Source organism: Bemisia tabaci, chromosome 3 (genome assembly GCF_918797505.1).
Source record: "Bemisia tabaci chromosome 3, PGI_BMITA_v3".
Lineage (NCBI taxonomy): Eukaryota > Metazoa > Arthropoda > Insecta > Hemiptera > Aleyrodidae > Bemisia > Bemisia tabaci.
The window spans coordinates 3179812-3206368 of record NC_092795.1 but is presented as its reverse complement, the minus strand read 5'-3'; the positions used below and the strand labels follow the sequence as shown (position 1 = coordinate 3206368).

The window sequence follows — 26557 nt, the reverse complement described above, 5'->3', positions numbered from 1 at the left end:
GAACAATGAAAAGCATTTTAAAAAAGGCGTAGTAAAAAGGAAACACAGGAAATAAAATAAAATATGAACAGTAAATGAAAATATAAAATGGCAAACATGGGGCACAATGGGTAAACAATGCAATACAATGTACTTGCTTTTTTTTTTTTTTTTTACATTCATAATGACTTAACAACTATCAGCAGTAACAGTTTTGAAAACAAGCAATCATTATTGAAAATTGTGCTATGGTAGCAACTAACACTTTTTGTTCTTTTGGAGGCCGATAGATTATATTCACTTCTCATTTCTCAGAAAATTTCTCTAAAATTCATAATGTTGCTTCTTTGTCTTTGTCCTTGAATATTTAATTCCTCATGAAGTTACAGAAAAATTGTCTTGTCTTGGCAACATTGCAGAGGAAACGGTAAGTTCCAAAATTATTGATTTGCGCTTGATTTTCCCAGAGGGACATATTTAACCAAATTGCATTTTATATTGCTAATTTCCCCTCATGTTACCTTTGAGACAAAAAAAAAAATGGGAGGGGATTAAAAAACATATGTATTGTCTTAAAACTCTCCGTGAATTATTTCTAGGTCATAAAGAATATATTCATAAAATTTCAAAGCAGAAAATTACTTGGTTTTTTTTGTTTAACCAATAAATTGGACAATATTTTGCAATAAGGAACTACTATTCCTGGTTCATTAAAGATTCATTTATTACACTAATTTCTGGTTCACATAAGCTATTAGTTATGCAGGAAGGTGATTTGACAATGATTTTTGTGAGCCTGAGATAGTGGTTTCTTATTGCAAAATGCAGTTTGTTGGGCCACTAGACAAGGTACGACTAAAGATTTTGACCAAAAACTCAAGTGACAAAACAAAAGTAGGGCAATTTTATGACTTTCATATTATTATACAACTGAAATGAAAATTGAACAGTATGATATCACTTTACATGATTATATGGACTGCATTTTGCAATTTGGAACTATACATCCTGGCTCATCTGAAAAAACACTTATGTGCATAGGAAGACTAACAGCACATACGTTGTTTTTAAACCGGGTCAGAACTTATAGTTCCAAATTGCAAAATGCAGTCCATATGATCTGTAGACTCTAAACTAAGAACTGCACTCCATGCTACTAGACTCCTACAAAGGAAAACTTGCCCTTCTCCCCTCCTACCAAGGGAAAATGTCCAGCTACGTCAAAGTTAACAGCATAACTGAAATTAGTACGTAGCTTTTTATATCAATACTGACCGCTATTTTATGTTGAAAATCGGCCATTCCAGTATCATCATCGGACACATCATCAGTTGATTCAGACTCGCTGGTATAATCAGAGAGACCAAGCAAATCATCATCATGATAATGGATGTGATCATCATCATCATCATTATCATCATCATAATCATCATCGTTGTCATCTTCTTCTTCTTCTTCAGCAGACTCATCAGAATAAGTGCAATAATCATCATCTTCATCATCCTCATGTTCGCTTTCTTCAGGGTCCTCTGACCTTCCGCCCACTGAGATAGAAGTGCAAAACGAATCAACCAGATTTTCGATCTCTTCTTCCGAAATGGCAATTGTTGAGGGGACTCCTTGCATGAGAAGATCTGCTGATCCCTGTTAAATATGACACAGATGTTTATCAAACTAATTGATGAGAAGTGGGACAGGAGAAATACCATTCTATTTGTTGCCTATGGCAGCTGTGCCATGACACCAATGTGTCAAAGTTGATTCCTTGTTGAAGAATAAAAAATTAGAAAGGGAAAAACTACTGTGCTGAGAGAGAATGCTGCATGAGCTTTCAAGCGTCGCTAAAATTTCCTTGGAAAAATGAAGGATTTTCAGGAAAATTTGTAAATATTTTTCTCCCGATTGTTCATAGGATTTTGTTGGTAAATTGATCTTTAAAGTTCGAAAATTTCAAGGGAAATATTTATAAATCTCTTTAAAAATAAATCATTTCTGAGAGGCAATTTGGCAACAGTCAAATGCTCATACAGCATTTTCACTTGGTAAGGCATAGGGATGTCGATACTTAACCGATACTTCCAAAGTATCGATACTTTTGATCGATACCCATCGACACTTGGCATCGATACTTAACGATATCGATACCATGTGTATCGATCCTCAGACCCCAATATCGATGGTATCGATACTTAATCTAATTTGGTCATGAAGAAGGCCTCTTTTTCTTTTTTAACAAGAGTGAAGTTGTTACAAAAGAAAAAGAGGCCTTCACTCTCTTCTATTTCACCTTCACTCTGCACTGAGACAAACGACGAAGTAATCAGGTTTCTCAAGATGATTACTTTCGTTAAAAATGTTAAAGGGTCGGTTCGATAACAGTTGTAAAGGGCTCATAATAGTTGACTAAGCACGCGAATAAGGGCGGTTTCGAGAGAGGCAAAAATTTGACGGTATTTGACGGCCGACAGACATACGCACACTCCGAATTACGGCATAAATCAGAAATAGTATCGGTGGTATCGATACTTCAAAAGTATCGATACTTCAGCTCGATGCTCGATACCGGTATTGATGCTTAGAGTGGACACCAGTATCGATAACGAGTATCGATACTTCCCTGAGTATCGACATCCCTAGTAAGGCATAGCAGTGCAGGGATGCAAAAAGTATCCAGCATTCCCATTTCAAATACTCCTCCATTCTTGAAATTTACAAAGTGATGAATTTTTACTGCTTATCTAGTTTTGATTTGACTCGTAGTTTATATTTTGCAGTAATTTTGTGACAAGCACAATTTTCACCTCTCATAAGAGAACTACACTCAATTTGCACCGAAATTTTTTTATAAGCTTGATTTTTGCAAAAGAATGCACTGGTTTTCTGACTTTGCACAGCTTTCCCATTTTTTCGTACTATAGCTAGAATGTTGGCAGGGCCAGGAAGCTTTTGCACTTCAGTTATTATATCATGTCTACAAGGATGGAAAAGAAAGGAGAGAATTCAGTCAGCCAGACGTTTCATTTCAGAATTTGAATTTCGTCCACAGAGGACATTGTTTCGCTAGTTTCTGAGTCAAACACTGAAAAGAAGGCTCATGTAAATAAGAAGAAATATAAAAGATGATGAATATTTACTTACAGAGACTATATCAAAAAACAATTCCAAAACTGACCGAACATCGTTCGATCTACCAATAACTTCTACTTGATTTCCTTTATCTCTCAAAGATGGAAAATTTATTCTAGTTTTGGAGAATGCTTCAATTTTTTTGACTAGAGCACCATTGTATCGCATCAACACCGCGTGACAGGATTTTGGGAGCAGAATGGTCTTAGCGTTGCAAATCTGAAACAAGCAACAAATGGTTACTTACCAAATACAGCCTTGAAGTTCCTTCAGATGAATTCAGTCAAAATCTTACACTTACCAAGGTATCTACTAGTACGTCATCATCTAAAATCTTTGCTTTTTTATTTCTTTTTCCTCACTTTAGCCTTATTACCTGACGCGCATTTTGAACTTTGATGAGGACAGACTTTTACAAAGATCACAGTAAGTAATTTGGATTCAAAAAGTGGAAATTTTGGAGCAATGAACTAAATTACAGCAGAATCTACCTATCATCCTGCAGGAATGTGATAAAATTAAGTATGAATAGAAATTGCATGCCTTCACCGATACTCCACAGGGTGTCTAGAATTCTTAATCATACTCATTCCCTGATTTCCAGAAGCTTATTCCTCAGTGACTAGTGCCCTTTGCACACGTTGCAAGTGTTTTACTGAAAGTGGGGGTCATCGGTGCATCACTCATCGATGATCATGAAATGTGTTGCAAAAACCCTCATTGATGATCGTCAAATTTGCGGGGCCCGCTCAAATTTACGATCATTGATGAGTGATGCACTAATGACCCCCACTTTCAACTTAAAACTTGCAACGTATGCAAAGGGCACAAACGAAGTTTTGTTCCATATCCCTTTGCTTGGGAAAAACTATGTAATTCCCTTTAGATTCAGGTATGAATATCTATTTTTTTTCCAGCAGATTAGTTGGCGCAAATTCAAATGTTCAATTCCAATAGCATTTTAAATGTTTAGGTATATTTCCTGATAGCTTCTCTATTTTGATGATTTGAGGATTCAAATATCGACGATGAAACTACCAGACCACATATCTCAGTTTGCGACGTTGTAGACTTCCTGGCATACTTTATTTTTTACATGGAAAACCACTCAACATCAATTTTTGAAAACTTCAACAATTATTCCTCTCCTTGCGACGAAAGCTGTGTGAAAACTGAAATGAATGAAGTCGATTTGTTCTCGGTCAAAAAAATAAAATACGAGCAGAGATTTTTAAACACCGCATACGAGATGCGTAGTCTGGTAGTTTCACCGTCGATATGTCATTCAAGCAGCCAATAATGGTGCTTCAGATACATTAACATAAGCTCTATCCGGTGGAAGAGGAGATTTGTGGTTTCTGGAACAGTTTTGCTAATTTTCCATAAAATAATTAATTCTCTGATGAATACCGGTTAGTCTCAGTCCAAGAGAGCATGCTCTTTCGATAAGTTTACAAAAATCTCATGAAAAATCCGTGCAATTTCTGTACTTCCATACCGACCTTTCAGAATCCAGGCTTTTACTGTATGCTAATCCTTTGTTACTAATCCTTTGTTACTTTGTTTACTGTATGGTAGACACCCTGATTTACACAATATTTTCTTAAACTGACAATGCAGCTGGGGGAGGGACAATTTGGAAAAAGGCCTTACTCCTGACTTGCTAATTCCAAGTATGCTGATCCCTAAAATACATACTTTCAACAACTAATGTTGAATTCGGTCCAACTAACTAACCTTTCCATTGCGGTTGATTGTGTATAGGCTGGAATTGAGCTTCTTATTCAGCTCATCCATTGTCATGCCACCCTCCATGACTCCTGTAAAAAAAGAAAAGATTCTATTAATTTCAAAAGAGGAAAGTTAGGCAGAAAACTCGATCACTGTCTCATGAGGACATTCTTTTATTTGATAAATAATGAAATTTTCCAAACTCGCTTGCAGTAATATTTTTACTTATGCGAGACACGTTTCGGAACTTAAAGTTCCGTTCCATTATCATACATTGAGGCATCATTGAATATTATTATTACGCAGTTGAGCTAACACCAATTTTAATACTTGAGGAATAAGGAAACCATGAGGTTGCTGGTAAATAAAAAAAATGTATTTATGCATAAATGCATGTCTAAAGTAGAATATCGACAGTGTAAGTTGGCAATCACATAACTCAGTTTGCAATGTTGCAGATTTCCTGTCGTACTTTATTTTTTAAATGGAAAACTTCTCAACGGCAATACTTTAAAACTGCCATGATTTTTGACCTCTGTGCAAAGAAAATTCTGCAGAAACTTCAAGGAGTGATGTCAACTTGTTCTCCTCTAAAAAATAACATAGAGGCTGAGATTCTCAGACACTGCAAACGAGATATGTGATTACTGCCTTACACTGTCGATATGCTTTGTTCAGAGGCTGTTGGACGGCAGTTAAAACTGAACATCTCATTTGGAGCCGTAAAATTCCACAGTTGTTTCTGGTGCAACTTTTGCGAGTTTTCTGGAGCTTAGAGCAACTTTAGAAGGTATCGAATGACATTTGCAGGTCATGCAGTCTTTTCCCTTCATTAATGTAAGCTAAGTTGGCCCGGTAAAAAGACTCATTGATGAACAATGCAGCAGTCTCAAGAGATATTAAATACATTTTTACTAAAAATTGGCGGTTGCTGCAGAGGGAAGTAAATGCTTGACCTGCTGATGAGCAAACAAGCTTTGAACACCTGACAGTTAATTTGGTATGAAGGAGTGCACACCAAACGTCTTGGTATGAAGGAGAGCATACCAAATGTCTTGGTATAAAGGTGTGCATACCAAACGTGTTGTTGGTGTTTAAAAACATACTTTTCATCACAATTCCTGAGGTGAGCCCAGCAATCGATCGTGTAAGTCCGCAGCAAAAACATTGAATCACGTAAACCGTGCATCCTCTGTTACATAAGGCGAGACAACTTTCAAAAATTTGCATGCCGATGAGTGTTGGCACCAACCTGCATCAATGAGTTTGTGTGTCCCAATTGCGCACATCTGCGCATGCACCGTAGCGGCTCCAGTGAATTTTTGTCAGAATGTGAGGCTTTTATTCTCGGTCCATAATTAGTTCGGAAAAATGAAGCATTACTATTTAGTTGTGAAATTATTTGTTCAAAAACTTTTTTTCTTAGGAATTTTGTCTGAAAATGGACTCAAAAACGAGATATTCTCGCAAAACAGAGCGCACCAATGGATTCTCCATTGCTTCTTTGCAGTCTCCTCAACCGCTTGGGACACACACTCTCTCCCCTTCCTTGCCCGCCCATCATTGGGCTCCGAGAAACAAGTCTCGCTTCGCTCGTGCAAACTCAAGCCGGACGCACAGTCCATGTGATTTAATGTCTTTGGTCCGCAGCCATGTCTCTTGGTTTGTGACACGGCAAATTCCTGTCAAACATAATCTTCTAAACAGAAAACTATTCAACGGCAATTCTTAAAAACTGCTATGATTTTTCTCCTTTGTGCAAAGGAAATTCTGAAAAATTTTCAAGGAATAATGTCAACTTGTTCTCCTTGAAAAAGCAAGAAAATGGAGCATAGCTCCTCAAACATTGCAAACGAGATACACAATTGCTGACTTACACAGTCGATACATATAATACCTACCGCATCAAATCGAACCCTCGAGATAGTTCTCGTTACGTCTTTACCCATACGAAGCAATGATATACTTTCAAGTGGACGTATTTCTATCAACGGACCTAAGCGCCATAAGGTGAGGAAGGTAGAGGGGGGCCTGGATTGGCGGCAGAATTGGACGTCCAGCTTATTCCGTCCTATACTTGCAATGCTTTTCCATGGCACTTAGGTCCATTAGACAAAACGCTCTATCCGCGATTCTAAATTCTTTAAAAGGAACTCAAATTGGCGCTTAGTTCCGTTTGATAGAAATACGTCAAAGTGATTGTGTTTGCCTGAGGAGACTCAGTCAGACTCAGATATGTTGGCTCTGCTGAGGATTTAGAGACAAATAAAGTGAAGTCATAAATTTCAATATTAGATGCGGTACCCACCGACTCACGTTAAGTTTCCCTGCAGTCAGACTGTCGTGTTGAATACGCGAGGGATGAGTTGATTCAGGGAAGAAAGGCGAGTCTGGCGAGTGAAATGTGAGCTGGAAAACTGAAGGCAGTGTTGAAATACGGGACACCAAATCATCGAGAATGATGAGAATTTCCAGCTTCTGTGAATAGAAAAAGTAACAACGATAAAGAAGCTGTCAGGCGATCTGATATGAGATACAATCACGTTACAGTACAGATAACAGATACTTTTCTTGGCAGTGAGGAATTAGAGGATGGAATGCTCCAATGCTCGTTGACAGAAGCCAGAATTGAGGTTAGAAACGTTGTAGAGATTTGAATGGGTCACGTGATCGGAAAGTTGGGTGGCTGCATAAGCCCTTGAATTGAAGGCGATTTATCCTCCGTGAATCTTTGTTTTTCTTGGGACAATTTTAAGTTCCATGCATCGTAACAAATACATAATTAATCATATGCACGATCAACAACAAAACAGCATATCGATGGTGAAAGTGTGAAACCGCGTATCTCCATCGCGGGGTTTAAAACTTTCCCTCCTAGTTTTTTTTTCCGAAAAAAACCAAGTCAACTTTAGAGCTTGTTTACACAGAATATTCTGTTAAAATGGTTTTTCAGAAATTTGGTGGGTGATAACGAATCTCTAAGGCTGTATTCGGGGCTTTCAGTTTAGATTACTTCAAGGTGCATGTATCACACATGCGAGAAATCTTTTAAATTTCCCTGGAAGTGCGATTAGTTCGGATAAACTTTCACCCCCATGTTGGCACGGAGGTTGTCAGAGACAAGTATACTAGGTACGCCAAAGTCAGGTTTAGTGGCTCTTAGTCTTAGTAAATCAGGACGGACCTAAAAAGAGGATCTCGGAAAATTTCTAAAGCTCCTTTGAACAGGAAAATCTTCGCAAAAATATTAAAAAAGCTCGTTCTCCAAGTAAAGTCGACTTTACCGGAAATATGGCGAGTGATCGGAAAAATCTAAGGTCATATTAGGATTTAGCAATTCAAAAAAAAATCGATCTATGTATCACATATTGATTACATTTTTAAAATGTATTTTTAATACATCTTGAGTCAGGGAAAGCTTTTGCACACATTTGAGCTCGGAAAAATCGGCTTTACCGGAAAACTGAAGGATTATTTAAGGGACAACGAGGTCATATTCGGATTCAGCAGCTTAAATACATAAAAATCACTCCACCACGTAGCCAGGAAAATTTATAAAAATTAATTGGATGCATGATAAAACTACGTCAAATTTGCTAACTTTCCCGGAAATCCGACAAGTGGTAGGAAAAAGGAAGGGTCATATTTTTAACGGCTCAAAATACATCGGAATAGTCCTACTTTGTTTCTGAGAAAAATACCTACATATATTCTGCAGGGGACAACAGTCACAAAAACATGAAAAATGCCCATTTTCCCCGGTAATATGGACTTTTCCGGAAAATTCGAGGGCGATGGCAAAACATGGAGGTCACAATCGGATTCAGCGCCTCAAAATACAAGGGGCTCACATGAAGGTACTTAATAAAGGTGAAGTCATCGGAGTGCTGAATTTTAATTTGAAGTTAAATTGTACTACAAAGGAAAAATTGGACAAGGTTTTGCAATAAGTAACTGTCATTTCTGGCTCGTCAAAGAATGCACCTATCTGATGCTTAGAAAAAATTAAGGGTGCACACCAGGGTCGGACTGGCTCGCATCTGAGGGCGCAAACCCTTGGCCGGTTAAAGGGGCGTAATGTGATATTTCCTGGTGGGGCATCCCCTTCGAAGAGAGGGATTGAGAAAATTTTGGCAAAGCAGCACAAGTTTACGCTTTTTTCAGGTTCATAGTTTATTAAGTAATCGCGAGGAGTAAAACTTGCAAAATTAAGCGTATTGAAGTAACCGACAGACTTCTGAAATTAAAGAAAACATAAAAAATTAAAGCCACTAGGACGTATCCAAGCACCATTATTTCCAAAAGAACCGAGCCAGTGCTGCGGTTTACACGAGCCCAAGACGTGGGTCTGCAAATTCATCCTAAAAAAGAATCAGACAAGAGACTAAAAAAGAAGAAAGAGCGAGTATCAACACAGCTAAAGACAGGAAAGACGTATTCGGGCCTCTTTTTTAACTTTTCTCCCAAATCTGAGTAACGCCTCATTGACAGCATATAGCAGGGCATTGGGAGCTCACGCTTCGCGTCACCGCGCCTTCAATTTTTCAGATGCAGCACGGACGTCCATCGAGTACGAATAGTTGTATGTCTGCGCCGTCGTAAACGCGCATATCCTCTCCCTCCCTCTATTTCCATATTGTGTTTGTTTGTGTTTGTCTATTTCGTAATGGTGCTTCAAGCACTGCGTGTGTAACATAGCCGAAGGTAGGAGGGATGTGTTCGGGCCTCTTTTTTAACTTTTCTCCCGAATCTGAGCGACACCTCATTAACAGCATATAGCAGAGCATTGAGAGCTCACGCTTCGCATCAACGCGCCCTCAATTTTTCAGATACAGGACGGACGTCCATCAAGTACGAATAGTTGTATCTTTGCGCCGTCGTTAACGCTCATCCTTTCCCTCACTTTATTTCCATATTGTGTTTGTATGCGTTCGTTTAATTCGTAATGGTGCTCTAAACTAGTAGCATATAGAAGAGCTTTGCGAGCTCACAACTCACGCCATCGCGTCTTACATTTTTCTTATGCAATGTGGACATCTATCTTGCGCGAATAGTTGTATCGCGTTTACACTCTAGACGTCTCTTATTTTTGAATTTCGAGATGAATGAAGGTTAAGTTTGCCCGAGATGTGCTATGGTTTGTCTAAATCAATAGTCATAGAAATATGTTTAAAGGTCTCTCAAGAGGGGTATAAAGGGTGCGTACGTCTAAAAATCGAACCGATCATCGCTTCTAAGGGAGTTGCACATAGGGATGATAAAGCGCCTGTATGTCAACAGAAAGGTGAACATTTCACAGCAAAGTGTTTAAGCTTCAAAAAGTTGTTCTTGGACCTCTGTTCACCACTTTCATGCGTAAAAGCACATTTTTTTACTCCTATCTCTCTCTTCTTCGGTTCACTCAAGAAATTTTCCGCACATATTCTCAGTCGTAATTTTTTTCTCTTCTTATTTTGCTATCTGTCAGAGGGGCGCGTTTTCGGCGCGCCAAGGGGGCGTATCTGCCAATGGCAGATTGGCCTTATGGCCAGTCCGAGCCTCGTGCACACGCGCTATATTTGACAATTAAGAGCTAGCGTAACCCTAGTAGAGGCAAAGACAGTTTAACAACTTTTTAAAAAATCATACATATTAAAAAAAAACAACTATTGAAAGAAACTGTTAAAATGTGCATTTTAGGAAATCCTCATTGGGTAAATTTCTAAGGTAAATCTACCGGAGGTGGACTCTAACCGAAACTTGAGTAAAACAGTGCTTAAAAACTTTTAAAATGTCAACTGTTGTTTTTCAACACTAAACATGCTTTAAAAAATGCCAAAACTTTCAAAAAAGTAACGACTGTTTAAGAGACTTTCATATGCCTAAATTTCACAGAGAGTTAAATTTTCCTTTGAAGAAGAGTCAAAAAAGGTTTCCTAAAACGATGATTTTTAAGAATTTTCGAAATTGTCTTTTTAAAGTGCATTGCTGCTAGAGGAGACTCATTTCAGGGACTCCTTGTTAAGTGCCACTGATTTCTCCACGTACAGGTAACTGTTTCCGTGGATGAGCCAGAAATATTAGTTTCTTATACTGCCGTGCAAAGGGAACTCGCCGTATGAACATTCGAGAGTTGCAAAATTTTGCTAGGTAAAATGTTGAACTTTGAGGAAGGTTATGAATATTTTCCCTTGAAATTTTCAGACGGTTTAGATCTGATGGTGAACGAAATTATCTAAAAAATTGGAGGAAAAATCTTCACAGATTTTCCTGCAAATTAATGTTTCATCAAAGGAAATTTGGCGACGTCTGAAGACTCATACGGCGTTTTTCCCTATAGCGCGGCAGTATAGCAAAATGTAATTTCCAGGGGAAGGGGGATAGCAGCTGAAACCGAGCTTTCGAAACAGAGAACCAATATTTCTGCTTTATCTATAAAATCACCTACCTACACAGCAAAGCTAATGCCACATATAGACGGTGAAATTTCTGAACCACGTAGGTAACTCGTTTGCGGTGTTCTAAAATCTCCGAGTCCATTTCCTTTTTTCGAAGGAGAACAAATCAACATCATTCCGTGAAGTTTCCGCAGAGTCTTCTTCGCACAGAGGAGAAGAAAAATCACGGAAGATTTAAGGAATTAATGTCGGGTCGTTTTCCATTCAAAAAGAAAAAATGACAGGATCTGAAATGTCGCAAAGTAAGATACGTGGTTTGGGATTTTCACCATCGGGAGGTATGTTGTTTCTACAAGAACCAGAAGTAGCAGTTCCTTACTGCAAAATGTAGTCCAGTTGAGGAATGATGACTCAGGGGAAGAGAATTCGGGGGATGGCAGAAATAGAGGCGTCGTCGGACGGGCCCCAGATGAAATCGTCGCCCGGCTCACAGAAGGGCGTAACTGCACATTCAGATGAGCCCGGAAAAGCATTAAATTCTACGGACGACAAGGCTCATTGCAGAGTGCAGTTACGCCCTTATGTTGGAGGGGCGACGAAATAAAACAAATCTACAATCATAATAAACACTGGGGAACAGAGTACGAAGGACGGAAGCCTCGGAATTCATCTCGGTGGCAAAAGGACGTAAGTGCATACTGCGAGGACCCCCTCGTGGGCATTATTCTAGTCTTGGGCGAAGATGGGGTTAAGACGTTTGAGCGAGGAAGCGCTGAAAGAGGGGCGCAGGGCCACGAGGGGGCAAAAAAGGAGAGGAACAAAATGGCTGAAGAAAGTGAAGCGAAAGAAGGGAGCTCGTAGTCATGACGACCGTTGGTTGGCGGTTCCTTCGCTATCTCGTTACTTGCCTCCCTGCAGGGAGCAAAGCGCCACCTCTCCGACTTACATCTTCCGGGAGTCCTCGCCCCTTCACCCCTTCGCCCCTTAGTCCCTTCGCGCACTCAACTCGACCGCACTCCGTCCGTGCGAGGTAACCAGAGATGGAGAATCTCGTGAAATACAGGGTGATCCCAGGTTAAACCGCCAGAGTCCACACACTGAAAAAAATGTATGCACTCACGCTTCACTGGAAAAAAAACGCATTGGATCTAGAGTCCAGACTCTTAAAAACATCGACAAGAAAAAGTACTCTTGATTCAATCAGATTTAAGCTTAAATCAAGAACCAAGCCGCTCTAATTAGAGGCTGGTTCCTTTGATTTAAGCTTAAATCTGATTGAATCAAGAGTACTTCTTCTTGTCAATGTTTTCAAGAGTCTGGACTCTAGATCCAATGTGTTTTTTTTCCAGTGGGTCGGGGCCACATACGGACTGTGAAAAATTTGATGCCGACCTATGAATAGAGATACAGTCCATTTTAGTACGAACAAATATTACATAAAAAGAGTATGTACTCTGAGTCCATACCGTATGGACCCAGCGTCTATACCGCATGGAACCAGCGTGTATCGCCGTCAGGACCCAGCTTCCATACTGTATGAACGGTAAGATCATACACATGCTTTTCCACACGACATGTTTACGGCACATCTCTGCTCTAGTCGTGAAAGCCAGACCGTATGTGCGAGGAGCAGTTCATACCTTAGATTTTCCAAGCAGTATGGACTCTCACCACATAACCATTTATTTCAGAGCAGTAGCTTCTTCAACGGGTCAAAATAGTACTTTTTTCTTCGATGAAATTTTTCCAAGAGTGCTTTTCAAAGGGGATGCACAGTGCTCGAAACGGCAAATAAATTGTGTTGTCTGCATTTTGGCAACGGTCATGCACCGAATCTTGTAAAAATTGGCATGCACTCATAATTCGATAGGCTAATTTCATTGCCAGCGACAATAGAAAGATCAAAATTTTAGCCAAGAATGGGTCTGGGGCTAAGGGGGCCGATAACTTGGTTTTCTGGCGCATAACGGTGGTATTTATTTGGACCCCCCAAAACCCCGCTTTTAACCAAGATTTTGATTTTTCTTATACCACTGATGAATTTAGCGCATGAACGAATGGGCGAACACAGATTTTCATGCATTACCGCTGCCAAAATACAGAAAAAACTATTTAATTCTTAAAACTACGGCGAGAGTAGGGGGAGCTGTAGCCCTGTTAAGATGCATTGTTGGAAAAAATTTCCCATTTTGACCTATACAAAATGATCCTGTAGTCTGGTTAAAGCACCCTGTATATTCGTTAGAAATTTCACTTGTGAAAAGGTGGATCAAAGTAGTTTTCATAGCAATCCGATGGTCAATCGGTCGATTCATAATTCCTGGATCTATCCTAGTAGCACATTGATGCTTAAAAGATGTGTTTTAAATTATCTCTGAAAAACAAAATAAAATGTTTCAGAGACACAAGCGACACATATGAGTTTTAGAAATAGGGCCACAAATACTTAGTGAAATAGAATCAGACATCAAATTGCAAAAAAATGATCTATCGAGTATAGGAAATTTTGTTTGAAAACCATCCCCCGAAATCCCAAGTCGAGTTAAATTGACCCGAGCTTTAATTGGACATATTTATGCTAAAAAGAACCATGTGCATAGGATTTGCGTGGAACATAGTTCCTTTTAGCATAAATACGTCCAATTATAAAACAAAAAATACATCCAAAAAAATAATCAGACATCAATTAAAAAAAAAAAATCGAATTTCAACACAGCTAAAGATACGAGTTACATACTCAGGCCTCGTTTTTTAACTTATTCCCCGAATCGGAGTAACACAGAGCGGAATATTGCGAGTTCACGCCTCACGCCATCGCGCCTTCAATTTTGCGCACGCAACCATGGACATCCATCAAGTACGAATAGTTGTATCTCTGCGCCGCGGCGCGCCGTCTCAACACAAGTCCTTTTCCTTGCTCTATCTCTATGTTGTGCTGGTTCCGCTTACCTTATTATTATAGTGGTGCTTCAAGGGATACGTGTTGAACACAGCCAATGATAGGAGAGACGTAATCCGGCCTCGCTTTTTTAACTATTCTCCCGAATCTTAACGACACCTTACCAGTAGCATAGAGCGGAGAGTTGCGAGTTCACGCCTCACCCATCGCGCCTTCAATTTTGCGCACGCAACCATGGACATCCATCAAGTGCGAATAGTTGTATGCCTGCGCCGCATCAATGCAAGTCCTTTTTCCTCCGCTGCGCTGTTTCCATTTTGTGTTTGTTCTCATTTGTTTTATATTGCAGTGGTGTTTCAAGGGTTACGCTGACAAAAAAATGTGCTTGGCTCAAGCACGCTGATTCTTGAATTTGCCGCCAAGAATTTGTTTTTTTTTTTTTAATTCAAGCTGAATTTTTCTTGATGTAAGAAAAAAATGCTCGGGTTAAGCAAAAAAGTAATTTATATGAAGCAGCAAAATTCTTGATTAAGAAAAAATAATTCTCGGCGGCCAATTTAAAATGCCTTTTTTTCAGTGCAAGCACGAATCTCTGCACTGTCATCAACGCGCGTCGATGTGTTTTTTATCGTTAAAATTCAAATTGATAAAAGGTAAGTTAAGTTTTGGTTAAAATATACTATGATATTACATTTATCTTCCGGAAAATGACATACTGCACATGTATAGACCTATTTTCAAAACTCTCAATGGCTTGGAGGACAAGCCTGATATGTACAGTTTTGGCTATTTCGAGAAACACATGTTTGAAGTAGCGAATTCACATGAATCCTCATGGTGAAAAGAAGTTTCAAAGTGACTTTTTGATGCTTAAAAATCGGAATTTGGGAGCAAATGTTTCGCAGAATATGCATTAAGACCATAGTTTCACTTGAAATAATCAATATCTCAATTTGTTCAAAAACTGCACTTTTGGACCTTGCCCTCTAAGCCCTTCAATTCTACTCTAACTGTTATGTTAAACGTTGTCCAAAGTTTTTGTAATTTTCAATTAGATTAATTAATTAATTAATCATTTTAATTATTACCACCGTTTCTATGACCCATTCGATGTTGAGTGGCGAACTGGGTATGGGATTATGAATGAAGCATACTATTTACTCCCAACGAAGAAGAAAAAGAAAAAAATAAGATGTCAATGTTCCCCTTCGACTCATGTTCGAGTAAGATGGACCGCCCCTATACGGTCCTCTACCGTTCAGAGACCGAAAAAAGCTTCGAGCGTTTTTAGGAGAACGGGCCTCGGAGCTCTTTAGGCGATTAAATTAATTATTTAGCCAACACTTGCAGGTCTGGAGCTTTGAAACAATTACTTTCACAGTCACTCGACTCGGGTCTCAAACGGACGTATTTTTGCTGAAAGCAACTATGTGCATGGGGTTTGCGTGTAACTTAGTTCCTTTCAGCACGAATACGTCCAAATAATCAATCAGATACAATGCATTAAGAAACTTAATCACGGCAGAACAAGAAGGAAACGTGCTTGAGAAAGGAGGAGAAAGAAGGAGGATTAAATTTCAGCGGACCAGGGGCGGGGGGGGGGAGGCGGGAGCCTGAAACTTTTCAGGGTAATGAATACAAAATAACGGAATTAAATGGAGTGAGATGCAAATTTGTATCCAGCCAACTATAAAACAATCATTGAGGAAAAACATTTTATGAGTTCTCATATTAGAGTTGACGAGATGGAAATTGAGCAAGCGAGAGCGCGGACCCAACCCTCTTCAATTAGTCAACTGCTCCCGCTCAGCGCCGCTCGGCGCCCCGCTGCCAACTTGTGCCAAAAAAAGCCACTTGAACTTTTACCAACAGGAAATGGGACCTAAGTACAAGGGGGTGGTTTCACGATAGTAACTGGAATGATTTTGTCGCTGTAACAGACAACACATTTTTCGGGCATATTTTTTGTAGTAATGATAATCACTCAAATTTTTTTGCATTAATCTACACCGGGTTACGTGTTATAACGCTTTTCAAAGATTAATCGCTCCACTTTTCAATTTCAATATATAAATGGCCGAGAATGTGCTGTCTATTACGCTGACTTTTTACCGCGAAACAGACAGCACATTTTCGGAATTTACATAATATTAATTAAGAAGTAGAGCGATAAATCATTAGGAAGCGTTCTTAATATGTAACCCTTTGAAGATTTATGCGAAAAAATTTGAGTGATTATCATTTCTACTAAAAATATGACCGAAAAATGTGTTGTCTGTTACGGCGACAAAACTATTCCAGTTATCGTGAAACCAACCAAGGATGCAGGATGCTTTCATCGACGTTTCTTAAACAGCTCCTTTCCTCAAGAAACCTCACGCGGCCTAGATTTTGCAATGCGGAACTACAATTTCTGGCTCAGTCTAGAAACAACGTATGCACTATTAGTTTCCGCATGTACATAAGTGTTATTACAGTTGAGCGAGTGGTTATAGTTCCCAAATGTATAAATGAAGTCCATATGGTTTGAAATGTGATTGAGGGAGGTTCAGGCAAATCCTTAACATAGCACTATAAAAAGATTATTACTTGGATATTATTTCAGGATACAAATTTGATTATGTATCGTATATATTGTATATTTGATTATATAATGGATATATATTGGATATATATATTTGATTTACATATCATCAAATGATAAAACCATACAACTATAAAAAGAGTATTTTTTGCGAGTTTCGAGTGAAATTTAGCAGTATAATTTTAGAAATGTGTTTTTGAAAAGGACCGCAATGATTCACCACTATAAAAAATACAAAACACGAAGAAAATGTATTGCGAGTTTTGTAGATTTTAAGGTAGGTTCGCAACTTTCTCAAAGTTTGTTAAAATCATAGAATTTTTCCTCCTGCATGCATTTTTTACTTTTTGTTGTGACAAATCATTTTAATCCCTTGCAAGGATCCATTCCGATGGCTAACGAACAATACTGCCGTGCAATAAGGAAGAACGCCTCATGAACCTTCAGGCGTTGCCAAATATCCTTTGATAAAACACGAATTTTCTGATGAACATATGAATATTTTTCTTCCAATTTTTCATATAATTGTCTTCGCAATTTCATCAAAAGTTCCTGAAAATTTCAAGGAAAAATATTCATAACTTGCCTTAAAAATAAACGTTTTATCGAAGGAAATTTGGCAACTCTCGAATGTTCATATGGCGTTCTTCCTTAGCACGGCGGAATACCGCCTACCTGCAAACGGACGATTTTGCAGAATGAAGAGAAAATTTCGCCATTTTTGTAATTTTAAGGTTGGATTTGAAATTTTCTCACACATTACAGCGTTATTGAAGCGCTCCCCTACAGAATTGGGGAAAAAACTAAATTCATCAGCTCGCGTAATTTATACTGTTATAGAATGGCAAAGTCGCTGACTCATTTTTGCCAATGTGCATTAAGATATGAGCCCTGAGACTCATAAGAATATGTGCATGACAGGGCTCACTTCATAATGCACATAGTTCCGTTTGATAGAAATACCTCCAATTGTTCTTCCAATGATGCTATGTCAAGGATCTCTTTGAGGCTACATTAATCACAAAACCAAATGGATCTCTCAAGGAATGGAAGCTGTTCAAAGAACGACAATGGATACGACTCATAATCTCCAATAGAGCGTTTTTCGTCTAATTGGGTTGAAAAATCTTATTTTGAAACGACAGGAAACTCTCCCTCTCTCTCTGGTGTAGTACTTTTACCTCATATATATTCCCATACATATTTGATGAAAAAATTTGGAAGTATGGTATTGAGATCAGGAAGAGGAGGACAAATTTTGAATCTTAGTTGTTGGTAGGTAGGATACAAGATATTAAAACATGTCTGACTGAGAGGGGGGCGTTACAAGAGAGGCAAGTCGGAGGAAGGACTCTCTTAATTAAGTAATGATGGGCGAAGGAAGTGTGTCCAATGCACAGCCTGGTTAGCTTTACTTGATCCACACGTGTTGGACCTGGAGGCTGAGGAAATATGGATACTGGAGGATTCTTATGGTGGCAGTATATACTGCCCACTCGTGTTATCTGAGAATCTAACCGCTACTAGAATCTGTCAAGGTGGTGATCTTCCGGAATTTGGCATCTCTTTAGCTCTTTTTGGCTTCCATCTATCCATCTCATAGCTGGGCGCCTTCTACGACGCCCACCTGAGAGAACCCACGTAAAAATCTTTTTCGACAACCTGTCATTGGTCACTCTCTGCACATTCAAATGCCACACTATATGGACGGTCTAACAAGAATATCAACTTCAGCTCTTGAAATTTTCCAGTCTAATCTTACAGACTCTATATAAGTTGCAATTTTAGCTTTAGCTCGGAGAAATATACATCATGCAGAACAAACGAGAGAAGAAAATGAACTCGTGCCCTTTTAAGCGCTCAGCCGATAGGCGGCGCTTTTTGATTTCGATTTGCCACTAGAGCTCTAGTATAGTAGGGCGCTCAAGCGGTCAAATGGCGCACCAACTCATCGATGCACGGAACGTCATTTAGGAAAATTTATTTTTTGATTACCTCATAATAGCTCTGTGAATACGATTAAATGCAAATTAGCGTGAGAAATAAATAACAGTCCTAAAACTCTCTTCGCTATGCGGTTTATAGTTATTCTATAATTACTTTCGAAAGTTCAAGATGCGCGTTCTGATTTCCGAAAACTTTTCCACCGGTGATAACTTTATTCGGAGACCTTAGTAGAATTCGCTTACATCTAGGTTATGTGTCTTTGACTTATTTGTCTTTGGCTCTGGCGACGGTAGGTAGTTGTTACGCGTTTACGGTTTCCTTGGTAACCTTTGTTTGCTATCAGCTGATGTCGAGTAGTATGACTATAGGAAGCTCCAACCACGGCATTCTTCGAAAAAAGCGCGAAAACTTATAGATTTGAATTTTCAAATTTTAAGAAAAAAAAAATTCTATTTAAGAAAGCTTTAATTTAGTTTCTGTAATTTAGTTTTTAATAAAAATTCTGAAATAAAGTAAATATATATTGGTTTAAAAGTTGAATATTTCTTCACTTCAGGCAGACCCTCAATGCTGAGCGCTTCTCTAATACCAACGTATTAGAGCTTTCCCGCTTGTTAATCCTACATGCTTCAACATTCTCTTTCCAATTGTTGAGCTTCATTTTGAACTGGTTTCCACGAATGAAAAAACCCGAACAATCTGCGAGAAGCTGGCATCGCTCTTTGTAAAGTGTCGATTGAGGCACCTTTGATGAGAAGGGGGGGGGGGGCGACAGGAAGATCCGGATTTGCCCCCGAACGGAGTGCCGCACTCATTGCGATTGCCGGGAGCCTCCCTCCGATGACATGGGGGTGCTTTCACCCCAAGCGATCCCCATTTTCCGTCTTTTGAATGTCAAATCCTCCCGCTTCCCAGACTCGTGCCCCCCCCCCCCCCGCCTCGGTTGCATTTTCCACCTGCCCCTCACCATCCCTTCATTCGTCATCCCCCGTCTTGCTTGCAGTTCATAATTCGAACCTCTTTTTCCCTCCTCCTCTCTGTGGCGAAAATTCATTCGCCAGCCAACCGCAAAATCCACCCGCCAGTGTGGATTCCAATTTAAGTGGAATAGACCGAAATCGATTGGATAACATAATTCAGAATCAGCATATCACGGTGCTTTATTAGCTCTTGTATTCGGTTTTTTTTAACGGGATCTATGCAGCTCAATACTTTAAACTTTATCGAGCACTACATAGATCATCCAAAACACACTCGCAAACTTGCAAGGCAAGATGTATGCAAGAGTATAGTTGGACTACGTTTTGCAATCAGGAACTATAAATTCTAGCCAGGTTTAAAAACAACGTATGTGCCATTAGTTTCCCTGTACACATAAGTGTTTTTCCAGAAGAGCTAGAATTTATAGTTCCAAATTGCAAAATGCAGTCCAGTTAATAGTTCTTCAGATGAAAGAACGTAACTACATTTCACAGTGGCGTGGCGTGCTTTGCGATGAATCGATTAATCTGCCATCAACCTACGGAACAGAATCGATATACAAGGTGTTCGCAACGAACATCTTATTAATCGATTCTTTACCATAGCTTCAAGGGGGAAATATCGATAATCGATCATTCACGCCACGCCACTGACATTTCAATGCAGCGAAATTTACCCTTGAGAACTGTGCCTGCTCTATTACGAAATTGTAGAGGATTTCCGACCGAAAATTGCCCTGTTTTTTCTTATGATTGTGCGCAAAAATCGGCAAAATGGTAGGAATGGCCCGGTCATATTCTCGTAATTTTGCAATATTGGTACAGAATAATTTTCTTTCGTCTGGAGAATGACGAATTTTCTGTGGTGAGCATATCATGTAAGGAAATATCAGCCAACGGGTATAGTACGAAACACAACATAAGCCGAAATAGAAAAATCAACTTTATGGTAGGCAAGTTTTACATTCGCCTTCAATTTTGATGTAGGCAAAAGTGCATTCACAGGAGCCGCAATAGTGGTATCAATAATTGATGGTGACAGAAAACAAATACCGCGCGAGTGGCATTCTTAAATCTTGATTATTGGTTTGAGCAAAGAAAAACTATAGGATAGGCAACATTCTGAGAGGTAATTTTCATTAGTTTTTTCCTTTTTCAAATTAACATTAGATTAGCGATTCTAGATTTTTGTTTTCGATTTTTATCGTTGGCAAGTTACTAACAAATGGGCATTGCTGACACATCTTCCGCTCTCATTACTTGTAAAATGATTTGCATCGTGATGCCAATCATAAGACTACTCTTTGATCGTCGAGTTCTCTACTTTAAAAAACAGCCAAACACATAAAGGATGTGCATTTTGCAAGAAACGACTCCTAAATCTTGCGTATCCATAATTGCATAGGACTGGACTGGTAAACTAATGGGCTGATAATTATAATATATCGCCGGTGTAAGTCGGCAATCACATAACTCGGTTTGCGACGTCGCAGACTTCCGGTCATACTTTATTTTTTAAACGGAAAACCACTCAACGGCAATTCTTTAAAACTGTCATGATTTTTCTTCTCTATGCGAGGAAAATTCTGCAAAAACTTCAAGAAATAATGCCAATTTGTTCTCCTTTAAAAAAATGACATAGAGGCGGAGATTTCCAGACACCGCAAACGAGTTTTGTGATTGCCGACTTACACCGTCGATATGCTAAAAGTTAGTTTAGGTGACGATCTGTACACGATCATGTGTGACAACCGTGATGGGACAGTGAGAAGCGTCTTGCATAGGTTGTACTTCGATGGTGAAACTACTAAACCACATACCTCGGAAAACTCGATTTTTCTAGAGAGCAAAGAAACTGTCTCCATTCTTAATTTTTGATGATTAAAGGTATTCTTGGAGATAGAAATGATAAGATGCTTTTCATCACACCTTAAGCATTTTTGAAAAAAGCGCCAACAGTTAGGAAATGCAGAGGAAAAACTGAGTTATGTGTTTTTCGAATTAGGAGCCAATGCTGTTATCTCGAGATATGTGAATTTCGAGTAAAGGCAGGCTTTTAGTCTGGTATTTTTCGATGTTGATCGATTTAAGGCTTAGCGAAGAGTCATATTGAATAGTGTGCTTAAATCAATGCACTAGAGTCGGCTGGCCATAAGGCCAATCTGCCATTGGCAGATACGCCCCCCTGACGCATCGAAGACGCGCCCCTTTGCCACATATAGTAAAATAAGATGAGAGCAAAAATTATGGCTGAGAAAAAATGCGGAAAATTCATCAATGAACGGGAGACGAGAAAGAACGAGTAAAGAAAGGTCCTCGTATGCATGATAGTGGTGAACGGAGGTCCTGGAACTATAAACCGGAAATAAGTCCCCAGAGGCGCCTGGGCCTACAAAAATGCTGGAAAATTGATGTTTTGGTTTTTTTTTTTATTTGCTGAATTCAGATTTTGTATCCGTAGCCCAATATTTTGGAGAGGAGAATGTGAAAAATTGGGACATACTGGTTTAATCAAGCTGTAATGAATGACAATTATTTCACTAACTAGCAGACATTCGAGTAAATAAAGTGTGCAAACTTCCGCTATTACCCTTCACGCTTTTAGATTTCGCTATTACGCGCAAGAGCATTCCAATGTCGCTAACCTTGCAAACATAAACGATCATCTAAACTAGTTTCACCTCTACTCCCAATGAACTATGAATTCAAGACGAAAATTACCGTCGCAAAGTTTACTTTTTGCAAAGAATGTACCTAAGTTGCACAATCCCAGCAACATTGAAATGCTCTTAGTTCCTTTTTGCAAAATGCGATCCAATTGGTTGTTGCTGCAAAAAAATAGTTTCCCACAACCTGCTATACAATGCTCCAGTGACCATGTAAGTTGGCCCGAGCACTAACTTTTCGGGAAGAAAGCCTTTCCCCTACCTGGTTTCTCACTTAATATCCGCCCGAGTTTCGCATATCTTCCGTTTCTCCTCATCGCAGCTTCCATCAAACCGCAATTGCCAGGAAACTAGGACCGCACATCTTATCTGATAAAATCGTTCGCCCTTTAGACCGATTCTGGGGGGTTAGGCTAGACTAGTCGATGAGTCAACTGTTGATCTAATTTCATTACGTGAACGTAGAAGAAAAACGGGGTAAAAAATCACTAATGTGTGATCAATTTTCAAGGACAATTCTGTAATTTCTCCTACGATTTTAAATAGATTAAAACGCGTAATATCGAAAATCTAAGCTCAGATTCGGATTTCTCGTGAAAAATTGATGCGATTTCATGCATCAAATGTTAGAATAGCGTGAAGGAAAGAGGTTTAATGACGTAAAAAAACACTAATGTGTGATCAATTTTGAAGGACAATTCTGTAATTTCTCCTACGATTTTAAATAGATCAAAACGCGCAATATCCAAAATCTAAGCTCAGATTCGGATTCCTCGTGAAAAACTGATGTGATTTCATGCATCAAATTTTAGAATAGCGTGAAGGAAAGAGGTTTAATGACGTAAAAAAACACTAATGTGTGATCAATTTTCAAAGACAATTCTGTAATTTCTCCTACGATACGATTTTAAATAGATTAAAACGCGTAATATCCAAAATCTAAGCTCAGATTCGGATTCCTCGTGAAAAACTCATGCGATTTCATGCATCAAATTTTAGAATAACGTGAAGGAAAGAGGTTTAATGACGTAAAAAAACACTAATGTGTGATCAATTTTCAAGGACAATGGACCACTAGACAAGGTACGAATTTAAGCATTCTGATACATATTTTTTAACCAAAATTTCACGTAAAACACGATGCGCACAACAAAAATTACCGAAATTAACTCCTTACAATGATATTAAATGATTCCTGATGCGTGAATTCAAACCACCCGCTCATTAAAACTCAATGCTCTACGTGATTCACATCGCGCGCTGAACATTATCATGACAGTCTTTGCGATATAAAAATCTGGCAACCTCAATTTTGACGCTTGCGGGCTCAGCTATAGCAAATTGCTTATAATTTGAACAACACATGGTGGGTTATGAACAGTGATCGATTGAGAGGCTAGCTGAAACTGTTGTGGTGCGCGCTTTGACTCACGTAGAGCTTTGAGTTTCTTGTGAGCGGGCAGTTCAAAATCCGCGTAACCAATGTGAAATAAAAGGTTAATATCTTCATCAGGAGCTGGTTTCAGTAATTTTCGTTGCGCGAATCGTGTTCTACGTGAAATTCTGGTTAAGAAACATGTATCAGATTGCTTGAATTCGTACCTTGTCTAGTGGTCCATTCTGTAATTTCTCCTACGATTTTAAATAGATTAAAACGCGTAATATCGAAAATCTAAGCGCAGATTCGGATTCCTCGTGAAAAATTGATGAGATTTCATGTATCATATGTTAAAATAGCGTGAAGGAAAAAGGTTTAACGACGCGTATAGATTCTGTCATACTACCCGTTTGAACTACGCCGCCGCGCGGGTCGCCCGAGTGAAGCCGAACCATGGACCAATAGAATAAATAAGGACTCCCAACTCCCTATGCTAACCTGTGTTAAAAACCGTTAACGCGCGCTCGCAGCGAACCTGGCAGAGGGTGCGGTGAACTAACGCCGCAGCGGTCCACGATCGTACCTCTATAGTATGTTATTCCATGCAATGTTCTTTGTTTATCTATGATTTATTTATTTGTGTAGATACTTTAATACATTTTACTTTCGCAAACTAATGAAATTGTATAGATACATACCTTCTGCAGAGGTCAATGCGAAAGACTTTGATTTGAAGTATCTTATCAAAACACGAGCAAAGATGATTCAGTCAACTTCTGACGCAGAATCAAAGAGACTTGCTAATAATCAAATTAAAGGTAATGCTTGAAGTCAAGTATCTTTGATTTTGTGACACTCAGTTGATTTTTATCAGTACAACACTATTTCTCACTAAAAAGATTTCACTTAACAGAGAGGCGCCTTCGGCTAAAAGTACAATCCTGATTCCTGCTGCACACTACATACACACTTCCTTTGGCTTTCTCAACAGCAGTTGCTGCTGAGTAAAACGGTTAGAAATAACACTTCACATTAATACCAGTTTATGTACACGAAGACTGACGAAGATTGAAATGAAAATGGGAAACTTTTCACACTAAACTCTTCAAAACTGCAGGGCGACCACGAGGATACGAGGATCTAGAAACTTCTATGAGCACTACTGAGTGATAAGCCTAAATAGGTGGTGCATGGAAATATAAACAGGAAGACCCAATCATCGGTTTAGTTCACTACACCCTCTGCCAGGGAGCGCTGATGTCAGCGCTAACCGGAGTTGGGGGTCCTTATTTATTCTCTTGGTCCATGGCCGAACGGGGAGGCGCCGGCCGGCGCTAGCGTTCAGTTTCGTCGCGAGGAATTCCTTACGATAAATTCTTATTCTTCCTCCTCCGCTGACCTACTGAGCATGAGCACTACCCATGTTGCCACGTTGCATTCATATGCTCGAATCAGTATGTCTACGTTACGTCTCTTTCCTTCACGCTATGCTCGGGTATGATACATGAAATGTATCAATTTTTAACGAGGAATCCGAATCTGAACTTCGATTTTGGGTATCACGCGTTTTAAGTCAAATTTTCCAAATTCGAAAATCTGAAGTGACTGACGTGGCTTAAAATGCCATCTCGGCTCCTGTTCGATGGATTTTCCTGAAATTCGGTGTCAGGGTATGATACATGAAATCGCATCGATTTTTTACGAGGAATCCGAATCTGAACTTCGATTTTGAGTATCACGCGTTTTAAGTAAAATTTTTCAACTTCAAAAATCCGAAATGACTGAAGTGGCTTAAAATGCCATCTCGGCTCCTGTTTGATGGATTCTCCTGAAATTCGGTGTCAGGGTATGATACATGAAATCGCATCGATTTTTTACGAGGAATCCGAATCTGAACTTCGATTTTGGGGATCACGCGTTTTAAATCAAAATCTGTCAAAATTCAAAAAATTCAAAATTCGAAAATCCGAAATGGCTTAAAATGCTATCTCGGCCCCTGTTCGATGGATTTCTCTGAAATTCAGTGTCAGGAGGTATTTTTCGACAGGAAACTCGAATTTTTAGTCCATTTTCTAAAATTCTCAAATTCAAGATGGCGGACGTGGGCTAAAATGCTATCTCGGTTTCTGTTTGTTCGAGTCTTGTGAAACGCGGTATCACACGGAATTTTCCACGGAAAACTCGAAATTTTAGTCAACTTTTTAAAATTCTCAACTCCAAAATGTTGGATGTGGCCTAAAATGAGCCCCGGTTCTGGCCTCCGTTTCTGTTCGTTAGAGCTTTGTGAACCGCGGGATCAGGGGTACTTTTCGACGGGAAACTCGAATTTTTAGTCGATTTTAGAAAATTCTCAAATCCAAGATGGCGGACGTGGCCTAACATGCTATGTCGGCTCCTGTTCGATGGATTTACGGCGCCCCCTTACTACATGCCTACTCTTGTATTTCTGTACAGCCGCAAAGGGGTGTATGCAAAATCGACAAAATTTCCCCCCTCATGGATGTTGACCAACTTTCAGTATGTCATTCCTCACTATGGGATACGCCTTTTCCCAAAATTTCAAGGCCTGAAACGAATTTCTCACCGCGTAGCAGCGTTGCCAAGTTGAAAACCGTTGAGTTGCATATCTTTTGAACGAAAAGAGATATTGAGGTGCGGTTTGCGTTAAAATTCTCAAAAAATTGCGTTCTTTTGAAATATGTACTCAATTTGATCGTTCAGGTAATTTAAGATTGCAATGTTGCCATTTTTCACACTTTCTTAAGGGTCAATTTTTTTTCAACCCTAGTACATCGTCAAATGCCGGATTCTCGATTCGAAAAAAAAACTGTTAATTGTATTATTCGTACTTTTTCATTTCTTTTGATATATTATAGCTCCCAGGGAAACG

The 26557-nt window shown here is 39.2% G+C and overlaps 1 protein-coding gene across 2 annotated transcripts in view; it reads right to left on the bottom strand.

Annotated features, from left to right (window-relative positions):
* LOC109043303 (uncharacterized) overlaps positions 1–7464 on the bottom strand; it is a 33057-nt gene extending 25593 nt beyond the window's left edge. Inside the window, exons 1-4 of one of the 2 annotated variants that reach the window (XM_072297665.1) lie at positions 7145–7464; positions 4843–4925; positions 3118–3324; positions 1255–1623 (exon numbers count right to left, since the gene is read on the bottom strand). In XM_072297665.1, coding sequence (XP_072153766.1) covers positions 1255–1623; positions 3118–3324; positions 4843–4920 — 654 coding nt within the window. In that variant the 5' untranslated portion in view covers positions 4921–4925; positions 7145–7464. The remainder of the gene's footprint in view (positions 1–1254; positions 1624–3117; positions 3325–4842; positions 4926–7144) is intronic. The other variant, XM_072297666.1, reaches the window with a different exon arrangement.
* Positions 7465–26557: the final 19093 nt, after the last annotated feature.